This window comes from Hyla sarda, chromosome 3, assembly GCF_029499605.1.
Source record: "Hyla sarda isolate aHylSar1 chromosome 3, aHylSar1.hap1, whole genome shotgun sequence".
Lineage (NCBI taxonomy): Eukaryota > Metazoa > Chordata > Amphibia > Anura > Hylidae > Hyla > Hyla sarda.
Window position 1 is genome coordinate 143,049,409 of NC_079191.1, and position 12,499 is coordinate 143,061,907.

The window sequence follows — 12,499 nt, forward strand, 5'->3', positions numbered from 1 at the left end:
GGTTGTCTAACCATGCCCACATACCTGGCTGGCTAACCTGGTCCACATACCTGGCTGGCTAACCTGGTCCACATACCTGGCTGGCTAACTTCCTACCTACCTTCATACATGGCCTACATACATGTCTGCCTAACTACCTACCTACATACCTGTCTACCTACCTAAATACCTGGCTGCCTTATTACCTACATACCTGTCTACCTACCTAAATACCTGGCTGCCTTATTACCTACATACCTGGTCACAGAACTACCTACTTACATTCTTGGCTACTTAGTTACCTGGATACCTAAATACCTAATTACATACCTACCTACATACAGGATCTGTATATCATATAAGTGATTATATACAGGACCATATAGAGGTAGAGACCAGTTATACACAGGATCTGTATATGTTCATTGTATGTGGGAATACTTGTCTGTGTATAGTGGTTAATTCTATTTTATTTTGTGTGTAGGGGTGGGGCATGGGGAAGGATTTGGGTGGGATAGTGGCATGACAGAGGCGTGGCCACGGGTGGAGTCTCACAGGGGACCCTTGCTTTATTTGGTCCAGGGGCCCTAAGTGTTGTCAGTCCGCCCCTGACAGTATCCTAAGCTTTTTTGATGTGCAGGATCTGAAGATGTGTTCAGTCACTTTGTTTACATTGAACTCTGCAGCTTCAAATCCTGTGCATTAAATATTTTTAAGATGCTGTACAGGTAAATACACATTGACACATACAGGATCTGCTGCATATTTCTGATGCATATTTTCTGCAGCCGATTTTGATACCTATTGAAGATGTGTTCTGTCACTTTGTGTAGATTGGACTCTGCAGCTTCAAATCCTGTGCATTAAATGTGTGTAGGATACTGTACATGTGAATATGCCCTTAATGACACAGCCCATTTTGGTTTTAAGGACACAGTCAATTTTATTTTTGCATCTTTGCTTTTTCCTCCTCAACTTCTAAAAGCCCTAACTTTTTTATATTTCCATCCCCAGACCCATAAGAGGGCTTGTTTTTGGCGTGACCAATTGTAATACATAATGATATCACTTATTTACTATAAAATGTACGGCATACCTAAAAATAATTTAATTTGTCTGAGGAAATTAAAAGGAAAACCAACATTTTGCTCATTTTGGTGGGTTTTGTTTTCCCGCTGTACACGGTAAAAAGGACATTTTCTTTATTCTTCAGGTCAACAGTTTACATACTTTTCAATTTTTTTTACTGCTTTAAAAAAAAAAAAAGCAACTTTTTTTTCACAAAATAAGTTTAAAACGATTTTAAAATTGCCTAATTTTGACCACCTATAACTTTCTTTTTTTTCCGTTTTTTCTGTATGAGCATAATTTTTGCGCCATGATCTGTCTTTTTTGTACCACTATGGCGTATATGTGACTTTTTGATCGCATTTTATTTGTTTTTTAGAATGTGATGTGAACAAAAAGCAGCAATTTTAGGGTCATTTACATTATATTTTGATAGTTTGGACAATTACGCATGTGGCAATACCAAATATGTAATACATTTTTTACGCTAAAGTAAAATGGGGAAAATAGGTGATTTAAACTTTTTATTGGGGAGGGGCTTTTTCATATTTTGTTTATTTACATTTTAAATGTCCCCACAATGTCCCCTATGCATAGGCATAGCACTGATCAGTATTATTGGCAATCTAATTCTCTGGTCTGCTCAATGTCAGACCACAGAAGAAGAACCTGGGAGAGCAGCAGAGGCTGGTGAGGGTAGCTCTGTCCGTCATCTTGGCTGATCCCCGCAGGTAATCAGATCAGCCATTACAAGTGCCGCATTTGCTGTGATCTGTATTGATCATGGCATCTGAGGGGTTAATGGTAGCCATTACCAGCGGATCCCTAGCTGCTGATAACAGCAAGGACCAGTCCGTGCATGATGCGAGCATCGCTCCAGTGTTCGGGTCACGTACAGGACATAAAGTCCCAGGACATAAAGACATACATTTATGTCCAATATCCTCAAAGGATTAAGGGGTTTTCCAGGTAATTGATTCATGGCTTATGTTCCTAGCCTAGCTATGGCTCTGCCAAACAGCTGATTGGTAAAGGTGTCTGATGTCAGCACCCTACCAAATTAGCTATTAAAGGCCTATCCAAGGGTAAGTCCTCAATCACTATTGCTTTGAAAACCCCTTTAAATCTTGCGTTTTTAGTCTAGTCAGTAAGTCCAATAAGTTGACACTTCCTGTTCTATGGAGCAGTGTTTCCCAACTCAGTCCTCAAGGCACACCAACAGTCCAGGATTTTAAGTTTTCCCTGTTTTATTCCAATGGAGTAAGTGAAAAAACCCGGAATGTTGGTGTGCCTTGAGGACTGGGTTGGGAAACACTGCTATAGAGAACACTTTTCAGTACTTTTCTTCTCATTATCACAAGCAGGATTACAATGAAAGATAACGCACCAGAGCGTGGATTAGATTGGATCGGGCCCCTCCCAACAGATGATGGTCAGAGCTCACCCCTCCCTATAATAATCCCTGCTCAGAACACACAGCATGATCAGAAAACTCTCCCATAGAATTAGCTCTAACCATTTCCTATCTCCATGGGGTTTGTGGTAAACCATCTCTCTAAGTGTTGTACAGAAAGCTCAGGGAAGATGGCTGTACTAAAAATTTCACACAGAAACAAAACGAAAGAAAAAAAACATGTTTCAGTATTTGGCTCTACGATTTCATTTACAGTGCACACCTAGAAAATAATCTGCAGAATAATATGTCACAAAGATTAGTTAAAAATAAATAAATAAATAAATAAATAAATGGAATACATGAATGAATGAATGAAAAAAAATTCTTATTTCGGACATAAAAGAAATTAAAGCTGTATTACCCCTGTGACGTCCATGACCTTGATGGCCGCAAGCTGTCCAGTTTTAACATGACGACCCTGTAATGAAAAAAGCAGCTATATTAATCTTATTTTATATGCAGAGAATCAGTGTGGATTGAGGCAATGCATTTATGCCAGTTTGTACATCATAGGCAGGTTTGCAGTCACTTCTGTGATAGATAAGCCTCAATGTAGAAAATAAGCAGATTTGTTGACATTTTTACACAAAGGGAATTGAGTGCACGGCCATTTACAGATCAGTGAGTCAGCTGCTGCTTTCTACATGACTAAGCAGTGTAAGGGTAATTTTTATTGTACCTAGGAACCAGATTGTAAAAAAGGAAAAAAATTAAATAAAATAAAAAAATGTTTAATACACCTTATTGCACAAAATGTACATTTTACAATGAGAATTCTCTCTTGCGACAAGTAAATGAAACACACAGGTCAGCATAAGCATCACATAGAAATGTCAGAAGAAGCTCCCAGGGAGGAACGATCACAGCCCATTCATCTACAAGGGACACTTTCCGATTTTCAGAACACAGGCACAGACATTTTAAGTCACAGGAAGAATGTGCCAAACCTTGAAAAGCCTTACAATATTATAAGAGCAATCTAACTGGACTCTCTCTGATCAAACACCACGGGTGGAAGTCCTATCTTCTCAGTATGACATGATGTGTCTAAAATAACAGCACATAATAAAACAACATCTGGCCGGACGAAGCACGCTAGGCGTGTGAAACAGGAGCTCGGTCGCCACCACTTGTCCCCCCCACCACCCCTCTCTTCTGTACCCTTACTTGTGAGTATGTCTCAATAAAGAAGACTTCACAGCCACATTGGTGAGTGCCGATATTTCTTTATGCTTCTCTATGGACACTAAAAATAAATGTGCACCATTAGACTAAATAGACATTGGACCTTACATAAGCATGAATAATAATTTGGTTACATTGTTTCAAGACGCACATCAGCATGGTGCCAACTGTATGCACTCCCATGTCCATCCCCCCCTTATCCATATTAAAAATGCTTAAAGGAGTGAGAAATTTTTTTATGCTTCTCTATGGACACTGTGAATATTGTCTCTCATATCTGAGCACCGCCTAAGGCAAAACAGCTATACCTGTTCCCACTCGCCATCCTACCTCCAGCACACTCCATAACGCTGTGCCGCACCATCTCCAAAGTGAATCACATTTATTTTTATTTGCACATGACCTTCTTGTGTGTGGAACCCTACCCTTTACCAGTGACCCTGGCACTCTCCTATAACCACCATCTTCTTGGTATCGCCCTAGGCAACAACTCCAGTTGGCCTGCTTCTACATGAACAGGTGAGGATGGTAGTGATTTTATAGTAGAGAGCCGCAGAACGAATGCTCTTGCCTTCTGGATGACAAGGCTAAAAGATGCGTCTGCCATCACTTTATTATAAGTCAACAAAGCGCTTCCCTGTATGTGGCTCATTTCTCAGTTTCCTTGCTTTTACTACAGCGGATTTTGGATGCCAAATTTCATAACAAGTCTGTATGTATTATATTAATATAGAGCTGTTTTGTTGCCAATTGATATGTTATGAACCACGCAATATTTGCCCATATGGGTTTCTTCATCCATGACTTTATTGTGGCACCTTTCCAAGCAATGCGTACAGGATATCTTTCGAAATGGGATCTGGTTCACATGTGAAGCTCCAGCACTGACAAAGCCTTTCCCATCACATGGAAATAAATTATTTGGAAAACAATTCTGACTTAATCTGCCAAGAATTTGTGCATTCCAGCTTCGGTTTTTATAGGAGAGCAGACTATCCACAAGTTATTGACGCAGAGAATTTTAAGCTCACATTTTATACTTTGTGTCAGAAGAAACAGTGGAAGGTTGTATTAAGACAGAATACAGTGGTCCCTCAAGTTACAATATTAATTGGTTCTGGGACGACCATTGTATGTTGAAACCATTGTATGTTGAGACCATAACTCTATGGAACCTTGGTAATTGGTTCTAAAGATCCAAAATGTCATCCAAAAATAGGAAAAAGTGAGAATGAAAGAAAAATAAGTAGATAACTAATATAGATAGAGCAAATCCTTCCATATAAAAGTAAGAATGATCTGCTTGGAGCTGTAATCACTGTCTAGGTCAGTGTTTTCCAAGCAGGGAGCCTCCAGCTGTTGCAAAACTACAACTCCCAGCATGCCCGGACAGCCAAAGGCTGTCCGGGCATGCTGGGAGTTGTAGTTTTGCAACAACTGGGGGTACCCTGCTTGGGAAACACTGGTCTATGTAGAGGACAGGAGCTTCTTCAGGGTCCTGTACAGAACACGCAATGACCTAAAAAAGTAACATGGAGTCGCCCTTAGCTGGTGTCCAAAGGAGCAGGTAACCCTGGTACAGGTAAAGTGTACAGAACATGTAATACCTCTCTGTATTGTAGGGGGCGCTACCAGACATCAGTCAGTGCATACGCTTCAGTAATACAGGTATTTTACCAGTAAATTGCCCACTCTGATTGGTCATTTCTTCTGGCCATTGACAAGTTCCACAGATCTGGACTGTCCGTAACATTGTATGTTGAGTCTGGTTTCGAGTTACAATGGTCCAGAAAAGACCATTGTATATTGAAACTATTGTATGTTGAGGCCATTGTAAGTTGAGGGGTCACTGTATTAGTCCCCAAAGAACGATTGTTAACAATGAATATATAGTAAGGAGCTATTCTTTCTATTTTTTTCAATACAAGCTTGTAATCCTCATGAAATTATTTTAGGGCATCATTGTGCAATTCCTCTTTTATTCCTCCTGGAAGCATATAAGCAGTGGCCTTTAAACCGTTGACCTACAAAACTAAAACTTCCAACGTGCTGGGAGTTGTAGTTTGGCAACACCTGGAGGTACACAGTTTGGTGACCGATGGTATAAATAAAACAAAAAAAATAAAAATAAAAACCTCAACAGAGTATGTTACCTCACAATATTTTCCCCATACAAAAACACAGCAATGCAACAACTATAGTGTAGGTGTGGGAGCCCTGGCCTAAATATATCTATAACCCATAACCCAATCCACTACATTTCTGTGTAGAAAAGAGTATATATTCAGCAGAGTGGCGTGTATGGTCACATGCTCCTCTATAGGAATTCATGATATGAATGGGGAAACCAGCCAGAACACCAGAGAACGAGGGTGGGGAACAGAACTACAGTTTTACAGAAGGTGGCCGCAATATAAACATTTTTTTTGAGGTGTGCCCGATATAAAAGATTTCAGAGCTCAATAAGGCTGGGAAACATTGGCACATACCATAGTGATCGTCTGAACTACTACATTAAAATTACACAATTATTCCTATACAACAGTCATTTCTTCCCAAAAGCATTGCCCAAAGTTGCTTACCAAGCACATGGCTTTACCCACATTCCATGTGGATCTACAACAACCTGGTTAAATCCACTTAAACATTCATATACAGTATATATTAGGGCTACGTAAGTTCTATAGAATTCACATGTTATTGGACTATATAGTTATATGGACTATGTAGAAATCTTGTTTCCCATTTTACTGCTATGTAAACTAAACACTTTGAAACTAGGAAGTTTGCTAGAATAATGAACATTTTGTAGAACTCTCTGAAACATCTGTAATTTTCTTTTATAACTGTACCCAGGAGGGGCTTAGGCTCTCAAGCGGCAAGAATTCTGGTACAAATGCTAGCACCATGGAGAGCACAAAGCCTACAACCTCTCCATTATACTTTGTGAGGACCTTCCTGTCATCTGAACCAGTCACTAGAATCAAAACTCATGATTATGTGCCTGGTCAGACTTAAAGGGGTACTACGCCCCTAGACATCTTATCTCCTATCCAAAGGATAGGGGATAAGATGTCAGATCGCCGCGGTGCCGCTGCTGGGGAGCCCTGGGATCCCCGCTGCGGCACTGTGCTATCATTACAGCACAGAGAGAGTTCGCTCTGTGCGTAATGACGGGCAATACAGGGGACGGAGCCGTGTGACGTCATGGCTCCACCCCTGGTGACATCACAGCCCGTCCCCTTAATGCAAGTCTATGGCAGGGGGCGTGATGACTGCCGCGCCCCCTCCCATAGACTTGTATTGAAAGGGGCGGGCCGTGACGTCACGAGGGGGCGGAGCCGTGATGTAACGATGCTCCGGCCCCTGCATTGCGCGTCATCACTCGCTCTGTGCTGTAATGATAGCGCAGTGCCGCAGCGGGGATTCCGGGGCTCCCCAGCCGTGGCACCGCGGCGATCTGACATCTTATCCCCTATCCTTTGCATAGGGGATAAGATGTCTAGGGGCGGAGTACCCCTTTAAGGGGGGGTACTCCGGTGGGAAAAAAAAAACTCTGCTGACATCATGAGCACAGTGCTCTCTGTGAATTCTCTATCCATTTTAAGAACTGTCCAGAGTAGGAGAAAATCCCCATAGCAAACATATGCTGTGCTCGTGATTCAGTAAAGAGCACTATGTTCCAAATGGAAAAGAATTTCCTATGTAGTATTCAGCAGCTAATAAGTACTGGAAGGATTAATTTTTTATTTTTTTTTATCAATTCTTTATTTTTTAAATTTTTTAGTTTTTTACACAATACAGAAAAACACATCCATGTGAGTCATGCAGGACTTAAATAGTAGTATAGTAACCACAAGTTCACAACCAAATCAAGATAAGCAGCGCCATGGTATCGCAATAAAAGCGGTGAGTATACATAACACGATGGTACAGTAAAACTGCGAGACCATTCTCGTGGATCTATGTAAGAGAGGACCTGCTAAAAACATGTGGTGACTAAACTCAACAACTAAATGAAGAGAACAACAGAGCAGAGAGAAAACAGGGATTAAGATTTTTTTTAATCGATGTAATTTACAAATCTGTTTAACTTTCTGGCACCAGTTGATAATTTAAAAAATTAAATAAAAAGTTTTCCATCAGAGTACCCCTTTAACCCCATGATTTTAGTGGTGCATGGCAGCAATAATAAACCATAGGCCAGTAAAGAGTCCAGATCTAAATCCCATTGTACACGTGTGGAGAGATCTTAAAATTGCTGTTGGGAAAAGGTGCCTTCCAATAAGAGAAACCTGGAGCAGTTTGCAAAGGAAGAGTGGTCCAAAATTCCCGGCTGAGAGGTGTAAGAAGCTTATTGATGGTTATAGGAAGCGACTGATTTCAGGTATTTTTTCCAAAGGGTGTGCAACCAAATATTAAGTTAAGAGTGGCAATAATTTTGTCCCGCTCATTTTTGGAGTTTGGTGTGACATTATGTCCAATTTGCTTTCTTCCTCCCTTTTTTGGCTTAGTTCCAATACACACAAAGGGAATAAACATGTGTATAGCAAAACATGTTACTGCAATCCTTTTCTGTGAGAAATACTTCATTTTCTGGAAAAATTTCAGGGGTGCCAACATTTATGGCCATGACTGTATATAGAATGTTTCAGGGATGTGGAATTCCTGTCGCCCGACGTCCAGGACATGCAGTTCGGATGCTGGGCAGGTGAATTTTTCTGGCCCTTAGCCCATCTTTGGGCAAGCAGGGCCGGACCTGACAAGCACAGTGGTGCTCAACAGTCTGTATGGAGCGGGCTCCCGACTCTTGCCCGCTCCATACTCTGCAGCCACCAGCTGATTTCAGTAGCCGGGGGCCGCCGCTAATAGCCAGCATGCGGCGATCGCCGCAGCTGGCTATTAACCCTTTAGATCGCCGCTGTCAAAGACGTCTAAAGGGACATGTGAATGCTCAATGGTGGGCTTGTGGGGTGAATCGCCCCCCGCAGCACAATCGCAAGGGGAAGATCCACTATAGAGGTAGCCGGAGGGCTTGACTCTGTTCCTTGGTGTCCCTGGCTCTGTCACTGATAGAGCCTGGCTGGACTAGGCTCTATCAATGGATCGCAGAGCACACAGATCAATGGAGTTCAATAGAACTCTATTGATTTGTATGAGGAATTTAATGATTCCTCCTAAAAGTCTAATAAAGTGTAAAAAAAAAAAAAAAAAACATTTTAATAAAAGTTTAAAAGACATACATTAATCACTTTCATGTTAAAAGTTCAAATCACCCCCTTTTCCTATACAAAAACATTTAAACATAATAAAAATAAGCATATTTAGTATCGCTGAATGCATAATTGTACGAACTATTAAAATATAACATTATGTATCCCATACAGTAAATGACCTAAATGTAAAAAAAAATATATATATATACCAAAACCACAGAATTGCAATTTTTATAATATGCCAGAAAAAAAAGTTAAAAAGTGATTAAAAAGACAGATCAATACCAAAATGGTACCAATACAAAAAACAGATTGATCCCTCATAGAGCCTGGTATGTAAAATTAAAAAAAAATAATTTAAAAGCTACAGGCAATTAAAATCACAATTAAAAATGTTCGAAAAAGTTCAGAATTTTTTTTTAATTAGTAAAACATGACGGAAACTATACAAATCTGGTATTGCTGTAATCAGGCGACCTAAAAGTATCACAACAACATGTTAGCTCAACCACAAGGTAAATGGTGTAGAAAAGAAAACCAAATTCACTTCACCAATTATGTATTATATATATATATATATATATATATAGATATAGATATAGATATATATATTATTTTATTTATTTTTGGTTCAGAGAATATGTTATTGAAAAATTAAAAGGTATCATTATAGTAGGTAGTTATGGCTATTATAGGGCGAGGAGGAGAAAACGAGAGTGTAAAAGCGAAAATTGGCCTGGACAAGTGGATTGTCATGAGGGACAAGTCGTTTTTGCTCTGTTTTAGTCCTGTGGACAAGTAGTTTTTTTATTAAATTTCCACACCCCTGTGTATGCATAAAAACCACAGTACTTTTAGCACTAATCCTTTGTACTAATTTAGGTGTAAGTTATACACTCACCATATTGTCTTTGGTGGTAGAGTACAGGCAATCTCCAATAATCATTGTGTGTGTGTGTGTGTGAATACAGCATTAAAGTGTTACTCCGCTCCCCAGCGTTCAGGAACTCAATGTTCACATTGAGTTCCTGAATGCTGTGTGCGGACTTCCGTGTTCACACCCGCCCCCTCGGGACGTCAAGGCCTGCCCCCTCAATGAAAGTCTATGGGAAGGGGGCACGATGGCCATCACGCCCCCTCCCATAGACTTGCATTGAGGGGGCGGGGCGTGACGTCACAAGGGGGCGGGCATGAACACAGAAGCACGCACACAGCATTCAGGAACTCAATGTTCCGGACGCTGGGGAGCAGAGTAACCCTTTGAATCAGAGAGAGAAGGGTTACAGAGCAAGGCTGACAGACTCCTTCAAGAGCAGTGAGTCAGCAGAGTGAGGGAGGGGAGGAGTCATCACACAGTGCAGGCAAGAGAAGGACACACCCCCTCCCTTTGGATAGATGAAAAACCCATTGAGCAGCTATAATGTGCTATTTTTAGTGAAATATCGGTGATAGAGACAAAAATTACATGTACATGATCAGGATGAGGTACTGAGTAACATATAACAGTTTTTTTTTGTGAGATCTGACAGGTACGCTTTAACTTCATGTAACCTATTTTGCAAGGAGTGCTGTATATTTCCAATGATCTTACATGCATACAGACTTACATTGATGTTGTGAATTACCCTGACTTTATCTCTGTTCTGGTTATCATATCCTGTGCACGGATATTAGATTACACTATCTGCATACACATAGTACATTAATGACCCCATCCCCAGTTAACATATACCACTCTTAGCCTGCAATATACATCACAGTGCAGTTTACACTCTCTTGGCATAGACCAGTTTACATATAAATGCACATTTAGTCCCATCTGGTATAAGGCATAAGCACTGAATTTTATCTAGCAGGTTGTTCACTTTTAACATTATTTCTATTTGCCAAGTATCAGGGTTCTAGGAGTGACCCGACTAGTCTTTCACATTAGCTACCGCTCCTGCCACTGCTGGGATCAGGAACTGGAAGCTCCGTCTGATGATAGCAACAGGGTTGTGAGTAGCCGTTAGCGGTACCTCTAAACAGTCACATTTACCCTCTATTTGCATGCACAGCACTAGGAGTTGGCACAAATGCAATGTGTGCCTAAGAGATAACCCACCTAAGAGTGGAACTGTGTTAGGGTTTATGTGTCGGAGTGGGCTACCTTATAACACACTGCAATTGTAATGTTGTCTGACTAACACCGGTGTGTTAACCCTGTGCTATAACATATGTATGCAATATTGTATGTGTCACTTACTGAAGTATTGTAATTGTAAAAGTGTGGTTTTTGCTCTCCTGAGGAAGCAATAGCAACAGATACAATAGCAGAAATGTCTTGGAAGCACTCTACCCTTAATTGTTATTTGTACACTATAGTGCAATTCTTTTCCCATCTGTCACTTATGTTGTTGTACCTTAGCAATGGTCAGGATTGATTACATAGTACAGTGGGATATATTTGACCTATAGTGGTATCTTGCTCACAGAGTTAGGTTTGGGATCACATTTCTTCATGGGGGTTTTTAGTGAAATAGTAATAAAGATTATTTTAGGCACTTTTTATTTTCGGATCTCAGCCTTTTACATTAGCTAGTAAGGTAGCGTATTTAGGGACTGGATAGTAGTGCACCATCCTAAATGCAAGCCTAAAGTAGGATTTAGTGTAGGGACTTACAGGTCCCCCACTTAAAGTATAGAATATTCATTGCCGCGGGTCATGTGAGCGCTGCGCCGACCGAGCGCTCAAACGTGACCTGCGACAATGAATATTCAAATCGAGCCGGCGGGCCCACCTCCACAGCGCAATTCACTGAAGATGGATGCCGATCTTCGGAGGGAGAGATCTCCGGTGTGCAGGTATGTATTTAACCAATTAACCCCTTATCGGTCCCCTGTTCACCCACACTATAACCCAGTACATTGGGTTTAGTGTGGGTGAACAGATGACAGTTTTCCTTTAAGTGTCAGAGAAGATAATCACACCGCTATGAAGACCGCTGCCATAGCACTGCGACAAATGATATATGGGCATTTACTTTATAGGCAAACAAATGACAATTTACCCAATAAAATACTCACATTATATTTTCTATTGAAGAGCTGAAATGTTTTCATTCCTCTCATCTGCAACAAGCACCCTCATTTCGAGAAAACCAATTTACAGAAGAACTAGGAGATAAAATGCCATTCTACTTTCAATTAATTTGTGTAAAATCTATTTTGCTGGCGTGTCTTTGATATTCCACAATTGTGGCTGGATTGCCTTTGTATCATAAAGAGTTGGGAAAACATTTGAAGTTAATTAGAAGCATGGCTGGCTATGGAAATCGGCGCACACTCAAAACCGTGACAGCTTCAAGATGCACGGCAGAGGATGTTTAACATTCAGCTCTAGGTAACTATATTAACCTTGAAAGAAATCTACAAAAGAACATCAGATGCCTGCCTACATTTACTTAAAATGCACATTCATTTAACCGCATTTTTATCATAAAAAATGCTATATGATTTCCAAAAATAATCTTAGGTATTTATTGCTCTGTACATCTGAAATATCTTTGGTTTATTGATGAAAAGGTATGCAAGTGTATACTGCATTGCACTCCTA

General features: G+C 40.4%; 1 protein-coding gene across 15 annotated transcripts in view; it reads right to left on the reverse strand.

Moving 5' to 3' along the window:
- TNIK (TRAF2 and NCK interacting kinase) overlaps nt 1-12,499 on the reverse strand; it is a 350,539-nt gene that overhangs the window by 198,417 nt on the left and 139,623 nt on the right. For all 15 annotated transcript variants that reach the window (XM_056565180.1, XM_056565178.1, XM_056565177.1 and 12 more), the window contains exon 3: nt 2,865-2,921. In XM_056565180.1, coding sequence (XP_056421155.1) covers nt 2,865-2,921 — 57 coding nt within the window. The remainder of the gene's footprint in view (nt 1-2,864; nt 2,922-12,499) is intronic.